Consider the following 22,580-nt stretch of genomic DNA (forward strand, 5'->3'; position numbering starts at 1 on the left):
CCCCTGAGCCATCCCTGATTCATGTCCAAGCTGAAGACGATGCCTGGGTTACAGGGCTGAGTGACTGGCAGGATGGTGATGTTGTCCATAGTGATCAAGGAAGGAGGCAGCAGGAAGGGTTTGGGAGGAAAGATTAGCCATGGTAAGCTTTAGCTGATGGCTAGATGTTCACGAGAAGATGTCAGAAAGACAGGCAAAGATTTTCATTTGGACAGGAGTCAGGTCTGGGGCACACAGGTAGATCTGTGAGTCACCAGCACAGGGATGGTAGTTGAATTTGTGTTTGTGGATGAGATTGGGCAGAGCTAAGGTGGAAAGATGGAGAAGAAAAGGGGACCAAGGACAGAGCCCTGTAGAAGCCCCACAGAAAGCTGGAGGGCAGATGAGGAGGATCCTCTGAAGGACACACTGAAGAAATAATTAGATATGTGTAAGATTTTGTGCGCAGGCACACACATACACACAAATATATATATATTTCCATATATATGCATATAGGGCTAAGTGCTCTGTTGCTCTGTGGCCCCTTTACACCAGTCTAACACCATCAAGATACCAGAAAGGCAGCAGATTCTCTCATCAGGAATACCCCAGCATAGGGGTTTCCCTGGGTGGCAAGGAGGTGGCATAACCCTGGCATAGTGGGTGTAGGCAAGTGTCCGTGTGCTCCAGTTCTGCTTGGCTGTTGCAATGTCCCCTGGGGGCCATGGGCAAGGAAGTATAAATTGGACAGCTCCGGAATGTGGAGAGATGAAAAGGTGGCACAAACCTAATTTCCTACTTCTTCCAATTTCTAGCTCTGCCAGAATGAAAAATTGTCCCCATGATCTATTAACAGGGCTGAATATATTAGGCCAACTCTTTTGAGGGCAACATAGCTGCTTTGCATTTGTGCCATTGATGGATTTTGTTCATCGGGCTAGTGCTTCTGTTCTCAGAAAGATCACTCCAGTTCAGAAGGAAGTTCTCCAGTAATGCGCAGCCAATAAAGAGGCCACTAAGATAGCTCCATGCTTTAGGGTAAGGGATTTGACTGGAGGAAAGGAGTCAGGTCTGGGATGGTCCTATACTGTGCTAACCCCCAGTCGAAGTTTTCCCTCTTGGAACAAGTAGCAGCCAGCCAAGAGAACAGCCCTGCACACAGTGGCCCCAGGATCAGGGGAGTGTGATCTTTGGGGGCAAGGACTGTCTTTCTGTCCTGTGTTTGTACAGTGCCTAGCACAAAGTGGTCCTGGTCCATGACTAGGGCTCCTAGGCATTTCACTCCATCTTTGCACCCCTTCTCTCAACCTGCACTGCATGTAGTCTGGCTGACCCCCAAGACGTGGTCCCGTATTCCTATTTGTTCTGGCATTGCCTTTTGGCAGCTAAAGTTCTTCCCTTTTATATATTATGAGTCATAGAAGTCTGGTAACTTACCATCATTAATAAAAACTGGTTCACTCCATTCACTCCAAATCTTGTTACTTATACATGTTATTTTCTTTGCTCTGACTTGAACAACATATTGTTTTGCTGGATCATGAACTGGATGCACATATTCCTCTTCAGACACATCTACAGGCTAGCACAGGTTTTGTTTTAGTGATTTAGCAATACAACTTAGAAACATATAATACTAGAGATCTCAAATGTCATTGTCTCTCTTTCAAACCTAATATAGATATATTTTTAGTGACAGTGATTATGGTAAATCACAGTCTGATTGCTAGCTGGGGTATATGAAAAGTCAGATTCCAAAACAAAAGGGCAAAGCCTGGGAGCTGATAAGATGAGAAGCTACAGAACAGGAGAATTTTAATACACAAAAAGCAATGACTCCTTGTTGATTTTCAATTAGAGTGAGCCTGGAAACCATATTAAGGCCAAGCTCTTTTGTTTTTTTTAGTGTTTGTTTTGGCTTGATTTTGTCACAGAATTGTATTTGTTTCCCTAAAGAAATAGCCTACATTTTCAAAAATAACTAGCAATTCTGGGTGCCACAATTTTGGGGTAACTAACCTTAAAATGGACTTCAGAGTGGGTGTTCAGCATTTGTGAAAGTCAGGGCTCATTAAGGTCTCTCAAGTTGGACACTGAAAAATTGAGGCACCTAAAATAATTAGTCATTTATGAAAATTCAGGCCGACTATCATACATGTGCAATAATACATGGTTTACAAGAGGCAGAAAAAAAGGAGGGGAGGGGACTGTTACTGACAAGGAGAATCAGTAGTGGAAGAAAGATACAAAGGAATAAACTAAGAGGCAGAGAGCTGTGCAGGGAAGTTGTGATAACCTAAGCAATGAGGTCTGGGATCATTATAATTTTGCAAGGCAAAATGACTCCAGTGGTGTTAACTCCAAACATTAATATGCTACTTTTTATAAAAGCAACTAAAACATCTCCGGGGAGGAGGGGGAGAGGAGAAGGGGAGGGTTCAAAGGCACGGCAGTTAGGTGACCAAGAATATCTTATTGCCCTTATATAAATCCATGGTACACCCACATCTTGAATACTGTGTACAGATGTGGCCTCCTCATCTCAAAAAAGATATACTGGCGTTAGAAAAGTTTCAGAAAAGGGCAACTAAAATGATTAGGGGTTTGGAACAGGTCCCATATGAGGAGAGATTAAAGAGGCTAGGACTCTTCAGCTTGGAAAAAAGGAGACTAAGGGGGGCTATGATAGAGGTCTATAAAATCATGAGTGGTGTGGAGAAAGTGAATAAGGAAAAGTTATTTACTTGTTCCCATAATATAAGAACTAGGGGCCACCAAATGAAATCAATGGGCAGCAGGTTTAAAACAGATAAAAGGAAGTTCTTCTTCACACAGCGCACAGTCAACCTGTGGAACTTCTTGCCTGAGGAGGTTGTGAAGGCTAGGACTATAACAGGGTTTAAAAGAGAACTGGATAAATTCATGGAGGTTAAGTCCATTAATGGCTATTAGCCAGGATGGGTAAGGAATGGTGTCCCTAGCCTGTTTGTCAGAGGGTGGAAATGGATGGCAGGAGAGAGATCACTTGATCATTACCTGTTAGGTTCACTCCCTCTGGGGCACCTGGCATTGGCCACTGTCGGTAGACAGGATACTGGGCTGGATGGACCTTTGGTCTGACCCAGTATGGCCATTCTTATGCTCTTATGTTGGGGAAGCAAGTGAGGTGCCGGCTACACTACACCTTTAAAAAGATTTAGCGTGCTGTCTTCTCAGCATGGGCTGGTGCACAGCATAGGTGTGACCTGTGTACCATGTGACTTTACTCTCCTCCTGTAAATCCTTTCTGACCTCCATCTCAACCTTCGGTCCAGGAATGCCAAAAATGTTAATATGCTACTTTTTATAAAAGCAACTAAAACATCTCAGGTGGGATGGGGGACGGGGCATGTTCAAAGGCACACACGGCACTTAGGTGACCAACTCCCACCGACTTTGAATGGAAGTTAAGCACCTAACTGTCCTTTGGGCTTTGACAAATGTTCCTCTAAAATACCAAACTTAGCCTGTGTAACAACCTTTCACTGATATGACCTTCATCCTTCTCTGCCCCCATCTCCAGGCTTTATTCATTGTTGTCCTTTGTTGTATGATACTTAGATTAGATCCTGACAGTGTGCTTTGTGTGAGCCCTCCTTATGCACAGAGCTAGTCACATGCTGACTTCAGCAAAGGCTACAGGTGCTCAACACCTCACACAGCGTCCTTGTGTTTAAGTGTCTAAATACAGACTTTGCTAAAACCTAACTTTTTGCATTGAATTTGAAAATGCTGAGCAATGCACGTGTCTATTTTGAAGAGGAAAAGTACAGTTCTAATAGTGCATGTGGGTTACAAAGGCAACAATATGCAACTAGCACACTTCCACTTTACATTGTGATTTTCAAAGAATGGGTAGATATCAATTTAGTAGGGCTGTCAAGCGATTAAAAAATTAATCATGATTAATCGTGCTGTTAACAATAGAGTACTATTTATTTAAATATTTTTGGAAGTTTTTGACATTTTCAAATATAGTGATTTCAATTACAACACAGAATACAAAATGTACACTGCTCACTTTATATTTATTTTTATTACCAATATTTGCACTGTAAAAAACAAACAAAAATATTTTTCAGTTCACCTCATACAAGTACTGTAGTGCAATCTCTTTATCATGAAATTTGAACTTACAAATGTAGAATTAGGTACAAAAAAAACTGCATTCAAAAATAAAACAATGTAAAACTTTAGAGCCTACAAGTCCACTCAGCCCTACTTCTTCGTCAGCCAATCGCTCAGACAAACAAGATTGGTTACAATTTGCAGCAGATAATTCTGCCTGCTTTTTGTCACCTGAAAGTGAGACAGGTGTTTGCATGGCACTGTTGTAGCTGGCATTGCAAGATATTTACATGCCAGATGTGCTAAAAATTCATATGTCCCTTCAAGCTTCAACCACCATTCCAGAGGACATGCTTCCATGCTGATGACGGATTCTGCCTGATAACGATCCAAAGTGGTGCAGACTGTCACATGTTCATTTTCATCATCTGAGTCAGATGCCGCCAGCAGAAGGTTGATTTTCTTTTTTGGTGGTTTGGGTTCTGTAGTTTCCGCATCAGAGTGTTGCTCTTTTAAGACTTCTAAAAGCATGCTCCCCACCTCGACCCTCTCAGATTTTGGAAGGCACTTGAGATTCTTAAACCTTGGGTCGGGTGTTGTAGCTATTTTTAGAAATCTCACATCGGTACCTTCTTTGCGTTTTGTCAAATCTACTGTGAACGTGTCCTTAAAACAAACATGTGCTGGGTCCTCATCCGAGACTGCTGTAACATGAAATATATGGCAGAATGCGGGTAAAACAGAGCAGGAGACATACAATTCTACCCCCAAGGAGTACAGTCACAAATTTAATTGATGCATTATTTTTTTAACAAGCATCATCAGCATGGAAGCATGTCCTCTGTAATGGTGGCTGAAGCATGAAGGGGCACATGAATCTTTAGCTTATCTGGCAGGTAAATATCTTGCAACACCGCCTACAAAAGTGCCATGTGAACACCTGTTCTCACTTTCAGGTGACATTGTAAATAAGAAGCAGGCAGCAGTATCTCCTGTCAATGTAAATAAACTTGTTTGTCTTAGCAACTGGCAGAATAAGAAGTAGGACTGAGTGGACTTGTAGGCTTTAAAGTTTTACCCTGTTTTGTTTTTGAGTGCAGTTATGTAACCAAAAAAATCTTCATTTGTAAGTTACACTTTCACAATAAAGAGATTGCACTTCAGTACTTGTATGAGGTGAACTGAAAAATACTATTTCTTTTGTTTATCATTTTTACAGTGCAAATATTTGTAATAAAAAAACAATATAAAGTGAGCACCGTGCACTTTGTATTCTGTGTTGTAATTGAAATCAATATTGAAATGTAGAAAAACATCCAAAAATATGTAATGAATTTCAATTCATATTCTATTGTTATAACTGCGATTAATAATCGCAATTAATTTTTGTGAGTTAATTGAAAGTAATTGACAGCCCTACAATTTAGCTGTCCAGATAAATTGACCATAACTTTTCAGCTCAGCTGCTTACATTTTATAGTGTCAGGTGCTTTAAAAAAAAACTAAGGCAGATGAGGTCCATCTCTAAAATAAATATTACAAAATATTAATATTACACTGTATTCATTAGTACAACTAATTTAGATGCTTGAGCTATATAGGGAAGCTTTTTCAAATCTTCATAGCACTCATGAAAAACCAACACTGGATGTTTTATTGTAGGAATTTTGCCATCACGTACAAATTATGGCATTTGAAATACACAGGTTACAATCTCAGTCCTGCGAAGACCTACATATGTATTTTATGCAGGTGAATACTGCCATTGAGTTCAATGTGTGTAACATTAAGTGCATGAGTAAATCCTTGCAGGACTGGGGACTAAATACATATTTTGAGAGTGAACTACATATCTGGTTTTATTTTTCCAATACATTTTTATTTTGAAGGGAGAAAAATGTCTGATGGAAAGTTGGCAAGTCTTAATTAAATTCATGCTGAAATTTTTATATTCAACTAATTTCCTATTAAAATGCAACATTGTGCTTTAAGGCCCCAATTCAAGAAAGCACCTAAACACATCTTTAAGTGCTTTTCTGAGTAAGGATGTTTCCTTCTTGGTGTCCATAAATACTCCAGTCCATTGTCCAGAGTTTTCCAATGTTATTGTAATCCTAGGTTATAGCTTATATTGGACCCAGCTCACCAGTAGCTCAGTGCAGGGTGCTCTCTCTATTCTGAGCACAGACAAAATTCAGAATTCCCACAACTTGCTTCTTGTGCACATGGAGTTCTGTCTACACTCAGCTTTGGAAGCATGAATTGTGGAGGCCATTCTCTGTTTTTAACTTCCAGTGTCTTTTGTTTCAAAACATATCTATATCTATATGAATTTAAAACTATAGCAAGAACTACAAAAAACACATTTAGCAGACATTCTTAAGGGAAGATAAGCATAAGGCCTAGAGTTTAGGATATGTACTCTTTCACAATTTCGACAAAATGCTGCAATTATGACAACACTTGCATGCATATAACACCCCTCATACACACAAGTACTCAAAATGCCTATGCCAATGCCTATGGAGATCTGTTACTTCTATTCACCAGTTTCAGAGATACTGAAACTCTAAATGAAATTTAGGAAAGGAGTACAATAAAATAGCAAATCTTTAATTTGACCAGGACATACCCATCCTTTTGCAAAACATATCACAAGCTCTTAAATAACAAGTGAGCCTTCATCTCAGAAACAACCTCTCTAACACCCTAGTATTTGCTAAGGAAGTTTTGATCAGCAATGACTCAGAAGTAGAACTGCTCAAAATTTTTCAACACAAAGATTCAGAGTCAAACTGGTCTTTTCAATCGACATTTCTCATGGAAATTTGTCAGTATTGTTGATTATTTTTTTCATTTTTCACAAAATAATGAATGCCAATATTTTTAAAATTGAAAATGTTGAGATGGTTATCGACATTTTTCTTTTACCAAAAAATCTGCTGTTTAGTAAATGAAAAACGTCAGTAATCGTTTTATAGTGTTTTCAGTAAAAAACAAAACAAAACAAATGAAAACCTGATTCCTTTCAAAATGAAGAAAACTTTCTACATCTTCATGAAAATAGGTTTTCACTTTTTGACCAGCTGTACTGAGAAGAAAGGATGGTAAATGCTAGGTCATTTGCTGCAGGGCTTGGAATTTCTCAGTTCAACCAAGACTTGATTCTGTTTAACCTGAGTGGGGAATTAGTTGGTATAGAGCTGAGGTTATATTGGTTAAGAAGTATTACCATATATTACCTCTAGATCTGTAATTTTCACTTGGTATGTAAAGCAATTTTTTTTTGCTGAACCAATAGTAGGTGGTGGTTTCCAGTTAATTTTAACGCTTCTGTTTTCAAGTGATACAGACACATTGATTGGAGGGTTCAGTTTCTCTGACAATAAACAAAAACAGACTATTTCACATTCTTTCAGCAAGCAGGCATGTGAATGGAATACAGTATACTGGCAGACTGCAGCTTCTGTTTGGCAGTTTCAGTCAAAGTATGCTGTCCACATTTTGGTTAGGTAATCGCAATAGTCTAGTGTAGCTTAAAGCTAAACCAAAATGTAGTGCTGCACAAGTTTTCCTAGGGTCTGAACAAAGAGTTCACACCAGAAATACGTTTGAAGGTCCACATAATGATCTCAGTTACCGTGTAAATCTGAGGTGATGCCAGTAAATCCCAGTGATGTAAATCAGTGTAAATGAATTCAGAATCTGAGTCAGAGTGTAGATGAGAGTAAACATGGTGGGCCATCTTCTGAAATAAGTTATAGTGGTGTAAATCTGGACTGCCTGCGACAATATTTCTGTTGCTCGGATATCAATGGAGTTCATAAATTCATAGAGTTTAAGGCCTCTAGAGGGACCATCAGATCATCTAGAGTTATTCCAGATTTATGGCAGTGTAACTGAGGTTTGACTACAACCCTTTAGGTTCATAATGTAAAAGGGTGGCTACGTATTTATTGTAACTGAGATGTGAACTAGAACCAACCAGGAAAATACCCAGACTTTTTATGAGAAGCTTTCCCCCCTCCTCCCCAGGTTTAATCCATAGAAGTAAATGAATAAGAAATTTATCGGATCAGCCATAATTATCATCAGAGTTACAAATAGCACTCACTGAAACTCTTCAACTAAAACATTTTGCATAAAAGGTTTCAATGAAAATTCATTTTAAAAAATGAATATTGCCAATAAGTATAGTTTAAAATCTTCCTTTTTTAACTAAACACCAACATGAAAATTTTGAGGATTTGGTTTTTAGTTTTTGTTTTTATTTCCCCTTTTGTGGTGGCAAAAAAGCGGGGAAAGAAATAAAAAGGATTAAAATGGGGGGAAAGCGGGGATAGGGGAAGAAATTAGGAGAAATGAAAACTTCAAAAACACAAATGTTCTATAAAAATCTTCATGAAATGTTCTAAATAAACTAAAAATCATTACTTTTCAAATTGTGCAGGACACAAACGATTTTGAAACATTTGATTTTTTTTTTTCACAAAACAATCATTACCATTTTTCGAACAGCCCGAATTACAAAGTGATTTGTATAAGAGATTCTTTGGTTTGTGAGCTTTATGTCAAACTCCTACAAATGTCAATGCATTATAGAAACAGAATATACCCCTTTGAATGCAGTGAGTCGTGCTTTTTTCCCCCTCTCCCCTGCAGGAAATCACAAGCAATTGAACATTTCACAATGCTAGGCAATAATGAAAACACCTACCTAGACTTTGAGGTGTAAATTTTTTGTAATAGGAACGGTTTTCTGAACTGTTGCCGAGTTCCTTTACCGTGATATTAAATCTGATTTTATTAGCTTGATTAAAATACACTTCTTTCATGTGACATCCAATGTTTTTGTTCTTTGCGTTTGTTAAATAGAGTTGGCATTGAAACTCTTCTCTGCTGTGCCTGTAGGAAGCAAACAGAAGTAATGTAAAGCTCGGGTGATTTTTTAATATTATTTTGTGCTTGTTTTAACAGGATCCTTACCTGTAGGAAAGAAAATACTGAGCATCCTCAGGAGCTTCTGTTTTAATGTCCCAGGTACAATTTAAATGGGAAATGTTATATATGATGCATGAGAAATTTTGGATATATACTGCAACCAAAAAAGAAAGCAAGAAAGAAAAGAGAAGGATATTAGCATGTTGCTTACTTTACATTGATCCTTGAAATGACTGGTGCCAGTACAAATCCAGGAGAGAGACAGAGAGGGATCCACGTTTTTAAAACTGAGTTAAAGGATGTGTCTGCCTTTGCCTTATAGGGCATTGGGAACATTTCTATTCCTATTGCCAGAGGTCCCTTTGGAGGCATTTGCAGAAACACTCAAAAATTCCTATTGCAGTCGCTTAAGGAGCCCACCTGGGATTCCCCAGCAACCATGTGCTATGGGACTTCCATAATCCATTCAGTTGCTAGGGAAGTCCAAGAGGATCGAGGGCTGCTTCTATGTCTGAGTCAATAGAGTAGAGGTGGTCATTTTGTAACTGTAGTTTGCTTCCACCCATCTCTCCCATAATGCCTATAGCATGGGGTTGTATCCCTGACTATCTTGGCTATGAGCTATTGATGGAGGGGAGGGATATCTCAGCAGTTTGAGCATTGGCCAGCGAAACCCAGGGTTATGAGTTCAATCCTTAAGGGGGCCATTTAGGGATCTGAGGCAAAAATTAGGGATTGGTCCTGCTTTGAGCAGGGGGTTGGACTAGATGATCTCCTGAGGTTCCTTCCAACCCTGATATTCTATGAACTTTTCTAACTTTTTTATTAACCCAGTTATATTTTCGGCCTTCACGAATTCCACAGGTTGACTGTGCATCGTGTGAAGAAGTGCTTCCTTTTGTTTGTTTTAAACCTGCTGCCTATTCATTTTATTGGGTGACTGCTGATTCTTATGTTATGTGAAGGGGTGAATAACACTTCCCTATTTACACCAATCATGATTTTATAGACCTCTGTCATTATCCTTCCTTAGAAATGCATACCAAAAAATAGCCAGCACAAGAAAGAGCTATTAGCCAGGACTTCAGAACTGGTGGATCTCTAACTTTTTTATCAGACATTTTTAATATCCTAACACTATGCAGAAAACTGGCTGACCTGGAGGTGCGTTGTAAGTAAATTCAGTCCAGTTACTCTCCTTTATAATGTCTTCTGTTTCTTTTGAAAGAAGCTGTGTTTTAACTTTAGCATGGAAACCAGAGTGTAACCCAAGTCTTATCATCTTTTCCTTTTCTTGAAGTCTTTCCTGGAAGAAGAAAACATGGAACTGCATTATAATGAAGAGTTCTATGCAATAGCCAATTAGTAGTAGTATTAGAGGAAAGGTCTGCAAATGACAGCCAATAAATAAGGGGCATTATCTTATTTTACCAAAACTATGTGTAAAGTGTGTTGTGACTTACTGTTATTTCCTTAGCTGTATTGAACTTATAAATCAAAATATATTTCACATAATATGTCTCCATTTCTTCTGTAATGTTACTGTTCCAGGAGAGAATAACTCCAAACTCATGTTTAACAATGTGCAGATCACTGGGTGCCATAATAGAAGCTGTAAATACAGTAAGATGAATGATAATTATTACTGTATAATAGGTGGGGCTGATGGTACAGCCCATTCTTGCGGTTGCCCAACACTTCTTATTCTAAGACCCTGTTTTCAGTTGCTTCTAACTTTACCAGAATTGAACTGTGTACGTTGAAATTTTTCATGTCCAGTGTTTGCCTAAAGCTGAAGTGTTCTGCCATTTCTGAGAAAAAGCCTAGCAAAGAATTCATTGTATGATCTGCATTAAACAGTCTTGAGAACTTTTATTTGAAATACTATTGAGTGCTAATGCTTTGGAACAGGGACCTGACATTTGGCAGGCGGGGTGGCCTTTGTGACAGATTTGCCTTTTGCTGTCCTCATGAAAATCCATCCAAATCTAGACAATTTATAAGCCTTTTGAAAAACTGCAGTTTGCAAAGGTTCAGTTGAGCGTTCTTAGATTTTAGCTGCTAAAGTACCCAAAGATTCTTTCCACACTGAGCAAGCTCCAGCCCTGTGCAATTTCGGCGCTAAACTGCTGCAGGCTGTGCAAGGTCTGGACACTAGAACTGAGAGAAGAGAGCTTGTCTCTCCTGTGCTCTCAGTGCCCCATCTGCTGGGCCCAAGCAGCCTGGAGGAGAAAGCTGTCTGAATCAAATTCAGATGGGATGAGAGCAGTGGTATAGCTAAGATAGGAAAACTGGGTGGGCCCCAGCTTTCGGGTGGGCAAGCAACGATGGGGGGTGAGGGGAGAGGGACAGGAGGGATGGGGGCCCTGGTAGGGGGGGTCAGGAAGGATCAGGGGCACAGGTGCCCTGGGGAATGGGGCAAGGAAGGAAGGAGGGATGGGAGGCCCGCTTCCCCCCACCCCCGCTTACTGCTCAGCAGGCACCCAGGGCAGACAGGCTGCAGAGCATGCCCATAGGGTAGAGGAGGGTCCCACTGGGGCTTGAGTCTGCCAACCCCTCCCAACCCCGGCTCAGTATCTGTCAGCCCAGCCTTGTGCCCCTCCTGCCTGTGCGTGCACAGCTGCCCTGGTCTCCGGCCCCAGTGCTCAATGCTAGCCCCGCCCAGACCCGCCCCCATGAAGCACAACGCCCGTGGGGCTAGCGCTGGGGCCAGAAACCAGGGCAGCAGTGTGCAGTGCCGGCAGGATGGAGAAGCGGCCAGGCTCACAGACACTGAGCCAGGGTCGGGAGTCCCAGCCTGTAGATTTGGGGGGCTCTGGTCCCAATTTGGGAAGGCCTGGATGCTAAGTGTGTGATCTGCAGCCACTCAGGCCCACCCAGGGCTATGCTCCTGGATGAGAGCCAAACCTCTGGGTGGGAGGTAGCACGGCAGAATAGATTTGGACAAGGATCTTGTAAGGGGGCAGCAGACTTGGACTAAAGGCTCGTGGTGGGGAAGAGGAAAACTGGGACTGGAAGTTAGAGTTGAGGGGTGACTGGGATTCCTGAGCTAGAAGACTAACTCTTGGAGCTGTTGGGAGAGGAAATTGGAAGTGGATGTGCAGGCGGCAAACTTAATCATAGGCAATGCTATAAACCCCACCAATATTAATAACAGACAAAAACCTACATTAAAAGAACATTATTAAGGATGCAAGGAAAAGCACTCCAAAATTCATCATCAACATCATCATCATCACTCCCATAACCACATTGGTTGTTGGGCCACCATCACTGATGAGCAATCAACCGATTGTCTCCACCCCTAACGATAGTGTGTCAGTGCTTGAGTCTCCGCAAAGTCCATTCCTGTCCACTCTTCTATGCTGTCAATCCATCTCTTCTTCTGTCTACCTCTTCTTCTCTTCCCCTGTACTGTCCCTTGGAGGATGATCTTGGATAAGCCAGATGATCTTGTTACATGGCCATACCACTTCAGCTTGTGCTTTTTCACAGTCGTCAGGAGGTCTTCATATGACCCAGCGCATTGGGTGATGATGTTGCAGACCTCTTCATTAGTGACATGGTCGAAGTAGGAGATGCCCAGGATTTTACGGACGTGTCTTACCTCTACTTCCTGTATTTTCTGTTCAAGTTCTGACATAAGGGTCCATGTCTCCCACGCATACAGAAAAATGGAGATGACCAATGTGTGCAGCAGTTTCAGTTTGGATTCCAGGGAGATGTTCTTATTCCTCCAAATTGGCTTTAGCTTTGCCACTGCTGCTGTTGTTTGCACAGTTCTTGACAGAATTTCTGTCTTGGATCCTTCATCAATGATGATTGCTCCCAAATACCTGAACTGTTTCACTGTCTCCCTCTCTTGTCCACTGACAGTGATATGTGAGCTGATCCTGTCACGTTTGTTTGTCAGCAGCTTGATTTCATCTGCACTGATTTCCATGCCATATTTTGCAGAGGTTTCATCCAATCGTTTCACAAGGTTGGTAAGTTCATCCTTACTGCCTGCCAGGCCGTCAGTGTCATCAGCAAACTGAAGATTTGAGATTGACCACCACCCAATTCTGAATGTGCATATGTGATCTTCTACGGCATCAGTCATTATGCACTCCAAGAAGATGTTGAATAGTGTGGGTAAAAAAAGGCAGCCTTCCTAGACTCCAACAGTGGTGCAAAATCACTCTCCTGTTGACGAGAACTGCACTGCTGGCCTTGGCCTACAGTTGTTTAATGGTAAGAATCTGGGCTGTCTAAGACAATAGGATTTCCATTTGTCTGGCAGTTGCATAGATCAGAGTGGTACTTTGTCCACCTATTGATGATGTCCCTTTCTTCTGTAAGACTGTTTCATTCTTTGTCTTGAATTGCGTTAGCTTTGGTCCCTCTTTCCTTCATCAGATCTTTTACAATCTGGAAGGCTCGTTTGCTATTTTTATTATTGATACGCTCTTCAATTTTAGAGCATTCTTTTTCAATCCATATCTCCTTGGCCACCTTCATTCCTTTCTTGATCTTTCTGCCAATTGCTCTGTATTTATCAGCTCCCTTAGTGCTGTTCTTGTTTCTCTTAAGTTCTCTTCTAATGTTGCACATTTATAATATTTCATTTGTGACCCATGGTTTTGTCGTCTTACAATGTTTCCCAAGGATGTCCATTGCTGCTTCATTCATTAGAGCAGTGGTTCCCAAACTTGGGATGCCGCTTACTCAGGGAAAGCCCCTGGCGGACCGGGCCGGTGTGTTTACCTGCTGCGCCCGCAGGTTCGGCTGATGGCGGCTCCCACTGGCCGCGGTTCGCCACTGCAGGCCAATGGGGGCTGCGGGCTGAGGGACGTACCAGCCGCCGCTTCCCGCAGCCCCCATTGGCCTGGAGCAACGAACCGTGGCCAGTGGGAGCCACAAACGGCCGAACCTGCAAACATGGCAGGTAAACAAACTGGCCCGGCCTGCCAGGGGCTTTCCCTGCACAAGCGGCGGAACAAGTTTGGGAATCACTGCATTACAGCATTGAAATTGTTGGTGATTGTTTCTATGTCTTCCTCTAAAGCAAGCAGTGGGGCAAATTTTCCACTGACCATTGCTTGGAATGACTCTGCAATGTTCTGGTCTCTGAGTCTTGCTAAGTCAAACTTGGTTCTGGTGAACTTTGGCCTGACGATTTTCCTTAGCCGCAGCCAAAAATTTAGCATCACAAGGTCATGATCACTTCCAATATCAGTACCGGGGAAACTCCTTGTTTTAGCACTGTTAATCCCAGAACTAAATCGGTTTTGCACCATGATGTAGTCAAACTGGCTGTGATGTAGACCATTAGGTGTGTACCACGTTGATCGTCTGGCTGCTTTATGTGCTCCTAATGTGTTTGCAAGAACCAGATTGTTATAGCTGGTAAACTGCAAAAGTCTCAATCCTCTCTCATTGGTTACTGCATTACAGAAAGGGCCACAATAATCTCGCTAATTTGCCTGTGCGTCAGAACCCACCATAGGCGCCAACTTCCCCTCTGCCATGGGGGTGCTTGACACTCCCCCACCCCTGGCCCCGCCCCTTCCCCCCCTCACCCTGCCCCAATTCCACCCCCTTTCCCCAAGTTCCTGCCCCTGCCCCTCCCCTTTACCGCCTCCTCCCTGGAGAGCACCACGTCCCCACTCCTCCCCCTCCCTCCTGGAAAGTCCTAAGCACCGCCAAATAGCTGTTAGGCAGCGGGCTGGAAGTGCTGGGAGGGGGAGGAGCAGGCACACAGCGGGCTTGGGGGAGGAGGAGGTGGGGGCAGGGGGAACTTGGCTCCCAGTGGGTGCGGAGCGGCTACTAATTTTTCTCCCTTGGGTGCTCCAGCCCGGCAGCAGCCAGGGAGTCGGCGCCTATGATACCCACTTTACCATTCCAATCTCCCTATACAATCAGGATATCTTTCTTGTCTACCTTATCAGTGATGCTTGGAGCTGATCGTAAAAATCTTCAATTTGCTCATCATCATAGTCTGTTGTCGGGCTGTAGACTCGTACCACTGTGATATTAAATGGTACTGCCTTTAGAAGGATGGAAATAAACCTGCTGGACACTGGACAGAATCCTAATACTGAATTCTTGATATCTTTATGCACAAGAAATCCTATGCCGCTTACATGTTTGTCCTCTCCACTCTAATAGAGTACATGGCCTTCTTCCATTAGTACCTCTCCAAAGTTCTTCCATCTGACCTCAGAGATTCCTAGGAGGTGCCAGGTGTATTATTCCATTTCATACATAAGTTCTTCCAACTTCACTATTTGTCTCAATGTCCTTACATTTCATGTGGCTATGGTGATGTTATCTCTTCCAGGGATTCTCTTTGTTGGGGTTACACCAGTAGTATACTTGTTGCGTCCACTCTGGTGGATGGCGCGGTCATTATTAACCCGGTCTGTGATCAATCTGGTATAGACATGGTTGACTTGCTCATCATATGGTGTGTCTTGGGCAAATTTCTAACCTGGCAGAGTCCATCCCTCTCCAGGCAGCCCCCTTTTAGTTTCAGGACATGCAGGAGGACATGCAGAAGACCTATTCTGTCCCCGGACCCACAGGGGAAATTAGGAAATGGCACAATTGAGGCTGCCTATTGTCAAGGCTGATTCCCCACTCTGGCATTTCAAGTGCAGAAGGTGGGGGCCTGCAAGTACTCTAAAAACTAATATTTGCCACTCCAGGCTTGTATTAAACTCCCAAGGTTACAGTTTTTCTCTGACCTTGGCTGTGTAGATGCTGCCACCACCTAAATGCAAAACCCATTGGAATCCAGGAAGGCGCACTTGAGAATTCCTTTGTTTGGGGTACCCTCAAGTCCTTTCACACACACCCCCAACCCAGGGAAGAGCTGAGAAAGAAACCAGCTGTTGCCACCAGCTAATTAAAAAAACATGGGCACAAACCTTTTAGGACACCAAAAATCCAATCCTGTTTTTTAAAAATTTAAAAATTTAAATTGTATTAAAAACAAAAAGAAAGAAAATACATCTGGGTCTTAGGCTTTTACTATATTTAAAAATCCCACTTACAAAAATTAAACATCAAAAATAACCTTCTTGAGGTCCAGCTTAAAGATTACAAGCAAAACAGAAGCATTTGGGGCTAGCACAGAGGAACCCACAAGCTTTACAAAATAAAAGAAATTAACCTAATTGCATCTTTCTAGACATTTCTGATCTACTTACATATCTGGGTTTCCAAATATGCAATTTCTAGGTATGATTCTGATGATTTTCATACCTGGCCTTCAGCTTCTCACAGCATAACCGCTGCCCTGTTCCCCTCTTCCCCAGAGAACAACAGACACAAAGGGAAAGTTTTTCCCCAATTTTAAAAAGTTCTAGCCTTCCCATTGGCTCTTTTGGTCAGGTGCCCACTTCCTTCCTTTACCTGTGGACTTTTTTTTAATCCTTTACAGGTAAAGCAAGTAGAGAACAAATACTAACAGGGATTTTATAGCTAACTGGCTGGCTGGGTGTCCATAAAAAGGAGATCCCTCCGCCCCCTTCATTTATCACACCTAGATTAAGACCCATTGTGTGTATGCATTGTGATACAACCTTTAATTATATGATCACATATTATTTTTCCCATAGGACCCCTGCCACTTTCAGTGCACCTTTCCTATCCAACCACATCCTATCCGACAACAGCATTTTAAAATGTTTTCTCTGAAAAAGTGAGCATTTCACTACAGAAATAACCTGGACATGTAAAGTGCCAAATTTGGGAACTAAATTCAATCCTTAAAAGGTGAAACATTAATGTAAGAGACTCCCCTCTTCTCAAAACAAAACTGCAGATGTCAGTGATTGCAACCTGTCACTACTTGCATGGGATCAAATTCAAAACCAATCCCTAAAGACTTGGGAGTGTGGATACATACCAGAACTTTATCAGACTGCTTTCAATTTCATCTTCTTTGTATCATTTTAAATGTCACAAAACTTACCAGTTATTGCTGGTTCTCCATTTGCCAGGCTAACAGAAATCATCTCATACCAGGTAAGGCTAAGCAGAAGCATGATTGAAGGAGTAATTGTAGCATGTGCCCTTAGAAATGCTTCAGTTCTGTTTGAGGCTGAAAAGACAGTTAGGACATGACCGTTCTTTTCAAGCTGTGGAAAAAAGACTTTTAACACTTTAAGTGGTTTCTTAAATAGACATAAACCACTAATACAAAATGTCATTCTGAACTTTGTTGTAAAAGAAATAACACTCCCAATTCTCAGGTCTGTTTGAGCTCTATTTAGTGCAAGTGGTGGTGGTAGTGGGGAGAGGCAAGCCATTGTATGCCACCCGTGTTCAACACCTGCTGATCCTCAGGGCTACCAAGGGCTGAACCAGTGCCCAGCGCAAGTTAGAGCAGCTCTGAGGTTTTCTGGGTTCGTGCAGAGCACATCTGGTGAAACAAGGAAGCAGGCACTCTGTGTCGGAATATGAAAGTAACGGATCTCAGGAGTTCTGACAGCTATATGGTTTAAAGCAGTTATTCAAGAGACAATATTAAGATAGTCTCTTAAACTATGTGTGTGTGAGAGAGACAGTTTACTCTGTGTGGGAACTCTGATTATTTTGCTGGAGGACACACAGAAATTAGGAAAAGAGGATAACATTTTAAACAGCAGCATTTTTAAATGTTTTCTCTGAAAAAGTGAGTATTTCACTACAGAAATAACCTGGACATGTCAAGTGCCAAATCTGGGAACTAAATTCAATCCTTAAAAGGTGAAACATGGAGATTTTATTACTTCTTTAAAGGCAAAGCTCAAAGCCATTTAAATTGCGGCGTCACTACCAACATCTGCAGAATTAGAACATGACTAGAACTTGCACTGTATTTAAGGTTGAGGACAAAGGTTTTTCTAACACTACTTGCAGTGATATCATATTATGCTATGTAATGTTCTGAAATATTTAGGAACAATTAAATAACCAACATAGATAACGTTACAGTTTTAAGATGTGGGCTCATACGATTTAAAATAGCAACTCTTAGTCACGTGTATTTTCAAAGTTATACTTGACATTGTGGCAGGACATTTTCCAGCCTGGGAGCCTGCTCATCACTTGGGATTTGGCCCAAGCACCTCCATAAGATACCGCAGTCCTAGAGAGGTCATGTTTTGAGGCTATGTATTGACAGCCTGAGGAATTAATGTAAGAGACTCCCCTCTTCTCAAGACAAAACTGCAGATGTCAATGATTACAACCTGTCACTACTTGCATAGGATCAAATTCAAAACCAATCCCTAAAGACTTGGGAGTGTGGATACATACCAGAACTTTATCAGACTGCTTTGAGATTCATCTTCTTTGAGACCCCAATAGTCACAGTCGTTACCATCTCTTCCCTTGACTTCATTGGAAGAGAAAGTTTTCAAACCACTCTGTATCTTGCTATCAGCTCTTGTCTTTAAAGAAACGTCCAGGCCTTAAATGAAATTAAATTAATCAACACCAACTGTAGTTTCAAAAATAAAAACTCTAATCCTAGGAAAGATTGTACAGCACTTACTACAGCCTCATGCGTCTTGCTGTATGCAACAAATAACAAGGAAACAGATCAGCAAAAGAGCTCCAGCCCTACCGGATGGGGAAAGAATGACCCGCCTCATCTTGACAAAAGGAACTTGACTTTTCCTACCAATTTCACTTTTGATATCAGATCTACCTAACTTAGTTCCTGGAATTATCCAGCTTTCATCTTGTTTATTCTGTTAATTATATTTTTAAAAATATTTTTAAAATTGTAATTAAATTGTGTGAGAATACTGACCTCTGATTAGTGATTGTTCAGGACTTCCTCTCCAGAGGCCTGGTTACTGGCTGCGTGGGTAGTGGTTTATAATATTGTCAAACTTTAACTGTTCAAGCTGATACTTTCCATCCTGAGTGTCTGGTATATTGGGGAAAAGGTTCAGCTAAAATGGTTTGCATGTGTCTGAATATCAGATTAAGGGAAAATAGATTGTTTTTCCCATATTTAAAAAGTGCTTACATCTGTTTCATGACAGGTTTCAGAGTAACAGTCGTGTTAGTCTGTATTCGCAAAAAGAAAAGGAGTACTTGTGGCACCTTAGAGACTAACCAATTTATTTGAGCATAAGCTTTCGTGAGCTACAGCTCACTTCATCGGATGTATACTGTGGAAAGTGTAGAAGATCTTTTTATACACACAAAGCATGAAAAAATACCTCCCCCCACCCCACTCTCCTGCTGGTAATAGCTTATCTAAAGTGATCACTCTCCTTACAATGTGTATGATAATCAAGTTGGGCCTTTTCCAGCACAAATCCAGGGTTTAACAAGAAGGTCAGGGGGCGGGGTAGGGGGGGTAGGAAAAAACAAGGGGAAATAGGTTACCTTGCATAATGACTTAGCCACTCCCAGTCTCTATTCAAGCCTAAGTTAATTGTATCCAATTTGCAAATGGATTCCAGTTCAACAATCTCTTGCTGGAGTCTGGATTTGAAGTTTTTTTGTTGTAATATCGCAACTTTCATGTCTGTAATCGCATGACCAGAGAGATTGACATGTTCTCTGACTGGTTTATGAATGTTATAACTCTTGACATCTGATTTGTGTCCATTTATTCTTTTATGTAGAGACTGTCTAGTTTGACCAATGTACATGGCAGAGGGGCATTGCTGGCACATGATGGCATATATCACATTGGTGGATGAGCAGGTGAACGAGCCTCTGATAGTGCTATTAGGCCCTGTGATGGTGTCCCCTGAATAGATATGTGGGCACAGTTGGCAATGGGCTTTGTTGCAAGGATAGGTTCCTGAGTTAGTAGTTCTGTTGTGTGGTATGTGGTTGCTGATGAGTATTTGCTTCAGGTTGGGGGGCTGTCTGTAGGCAAGGACTGGCCTGTCTCCCAAGATTTGTGAGAATGTTGGGTCATCCTTCAGGATAGGTTGTAGATCCTTAATAATGCATTGGAGGGGTTTTAGTTGGGGGCTGAAGGTGACGGCTAGTGGCATTCTGTTATTTTCTTTGTTAGGCCTGTCCTGTAGGTGACTTCTGGGAACTCTTCTGGCTCTATCAATCTGTTTCTTCACTTCCGCAGGTGGGTATTGTAGTTGTAAGAATGCTTGATAGAGATCTTGTAGGTGTTTGTCTCTGTCTGAGGGGTTGGAGCAAATGCGGTTGTATCGCAGAGCTTGGCTGTAGACAATGGATCGTGTGGTGTGGTCAGGGTGAAAGCTGGAGGTATGTAGGTAGGAATAGCGGTCAGTAGGTTTCCGGTATAGGGTGGTGTTTATGTGACCATTGTTTATTAGCACTGTAGTGTCCAGGAAGTGGATTTCTTGTGTGGACTGGACCAGGCTGAGGTTGATGGTGGGATGGAAATTGTTGAAATCATGGTGGAATTCCTCAAGGGCTTCTTTTCCATGGGTCCAGATGATGAAGATGTCATCAATATAGCGCAAGTACAGTAGGGGCGTTAGGGGACGAGAGCTGAGGAAGCGTTGTTCTAAGTCAGCCATAAAAATGTTGGCATACTGTGGGGCCATGCAGGTACCCATAGCAGTGCCGCTGATCTGAAGGTATACATTGTCCCCAAATGTAAAATAGTTATGGGTAAGGACAAAGTCACAAAGTTCAGCCACCAGGTTAGCCGTGACATTATCGGGGATAGTGTTCTTGACGGCTTGTAGTCCATCTTTGTGTGGAATGTTGGTGTAGAGGGCTTCTACATCCATAGTGGCCAGGATGGTGTTATCAGGAAGATCACCCATGGATTGTAGTTTCCTCAGGAACTCAGTGGTGTCTCGAAGGTAGCTGGGAGTGCTGGTAGCGTAGGGCCTGAGGAGGGAGTCTACATAGCCAGACAGTCCTGCTGTCAGGGTGCCAATGCCTGAGATGATGGGGTGCCCAGGATTTCCAGGTTTATGGATCTTGGGTAGTAGATAGAATATCCCAGGTCAGGGTTCCAGGGGTGTGTCTGTGCAGATTTGATCTTGTGCTTTTTCAGGGAGTTTCTTGAGGAAATTCTGTAGTTTCTTTTGGTAACTCTCAGTGGGATCAGAGGGATCAGATGCATCCGATGAAGTGAGCTGTAGCTCACGAAAGCTTATGCTCAAATAAATTGGTTAGTCTCTAAGGTGCCACAAGTACTCCTTTTCTTTTTGCGAATACAGACTAACACGGCTGTTACTCTGAAACCTCTCCTTACAATGTGTATGATAATCAAGGTGGGCCATTTCCAGCACAAATCCAGGGTTTAACAAGAACGTCTGAAGAGGGGGGTAGGGGTAGGAAAAAACAAGGGGAAATAGGTTACCTTGCATAATGACTTAGCCACTCCCAGTCTCTATTCAAGCCTAAGTTAATTGTATCCAATTTGCAAATGAATTCCAATTCAACAGTCTCTCGCTGGAGTCTGGATTTGAAGTTTTTTTGTTGTAATATCGCAACTTTCATGTCTGTAATCACATGACCAGAGAGATTGAAGTGTTCTCTGACTGGTTTATGAATGTTATAATTCTTGACATCTGATTTGTGTCCATTTACCAGCAGGAGAGTGGGTTTGTGTGTGTGTGTGGGGGGGGGAACCTGGATTTGTGCTGGAAATGGCCCAACTTGATTATCATACACATTGTAAGGAGAGTGATCACTTTAGATAAGCTATTACCAGCAGGAGAGTGGGGTGGGGGGAGGTATTTTTTCATGCTTTGTGTGTCTAAAAAGATCTTCTACACTTTCCACAGTATGCCTCCAATGAAGTGAGCTGTAGCTCACGAAAGCTTATGCTCAAATAAATTGGTTACTCTCTAAGGTGCTGCAAGTACTCCTTATCTGTTTCATGAGAATCTCTAACACCTCCATGTTTTGGAGTAGGGATTTAAAATTTGATTGGGGGAGACGGGGGTTGACCTGATATCAGGAATGTGCCTTTTGCCACTTCTGTGAAAAATTTCCCAATTTTGGTAAATTATAAGCGTCTGCAAAATCTCAGTTTACACATGCTCAGTGGAGACTTGTCCGAGTTTGGCAGCTAAATTCGCCAAAGATTCACAGTGCTACAAGGGCCAAGCCAGCTTTCTCTGCAATTGCAGCTCCTGGCTGCTAGGGAGCAACTGTGGTGCCAAGTGCCACAAATGAGAGCAGGGAGCCTGCCTGCCTGTGTTTGCAATGCTCCCCCTGCCGGAGCCCAGGGTGCAGGGAAAGGAGGAAGGTGTCCAACTCAAAGGTAGAGGGGTAAGTAATGGGGGTGGGGGGATTGCATGAAGAGACGCAGGGTGGGGAAGAGGAAATAGAAGCATGTGGGGGAGCGAGGTTAGGAGCAGGAGCTGGGAGTGGGCATAGGAGCAGGGGTAGGTGGGTGCCAAAAATACAGGCGTGGGGATAGGAACAAAGGGCAGTTTAAGATGACAGGAGCCAGGGACTGGGGGAAGATAGGAGCAAGGAGGGGAAGGGCATTTTCACCTGGTCTCAACATTCCTGTGTTGTCTAGTAAATAGCTGTGAAAACTACTGGCAAAGTATGTGTCTCCATTCCCCTCTAGTGGCAGGGCCACATACACAAATACA

General features: G+C 42.1%; 1 protein-coding gene across 1 annotated transcript in view; it reads right to left on the reverse strand.

Moving 5' to 3' along the window:
* Positions 1-18,580, reverse strand: part of LOC140905105 (interleukin-5 receptor subunit alpha) — a 29,213-nt gene extending 10,633 nt beyond the window's left edge. Inside the window, exons 1-8 of the mRNA XM_078851158.1 lie at positions 18,319-18,580; positions 16,991-17,119; positions 10,494-10,642; positions 10,189-10,336; positions 9,076-9,184; positions 8,807-8,994; positions 7,332-7,468; positions 1,420-1,564 (exon numbers count right to left, since the gene is read on the reverse strand). Coding sequence (XP_078707284.1) covers positions 1,420-1,564; positions 7,332-7,468; positions 8,807-8,994; positions 9,076-9,184; positions 10,189-10,336; positions 10,494-10,642; positions 16,991-17,063 — 949 coding nt within the window. The 5' untranslated portion in view covers positions 17,064-17,119; positions 18,319-18,580. The remainder of the gene's footprint in view (positions 1-1,419; positions 1,565-7,331; positions 7,469-8,806; positions 8,995-9,075; positions 9,185-10,188; positions 10,337-10,493; positions 10,643-16,990; positions 17,120-18,318) is intronic.
* Between the last annotated feature and the right edge of the window lie 4,000 nt (positions 18,581-22,580).

This window comes from Lepidochelys kempii, chromosome 1 (genome assembly GCF_965140285.1).
Source record: "Lepidochelys kempii isolate rLepKem1 chromosome 1, rLepKem1.hap1, whole genome shotgun sequence".
Taxonomy (NCBI): Eukaryota; Metazoa; Chordata; order Testudines; family Cheloniidae; genus Lepidochelys; species Lepidochelys kempii.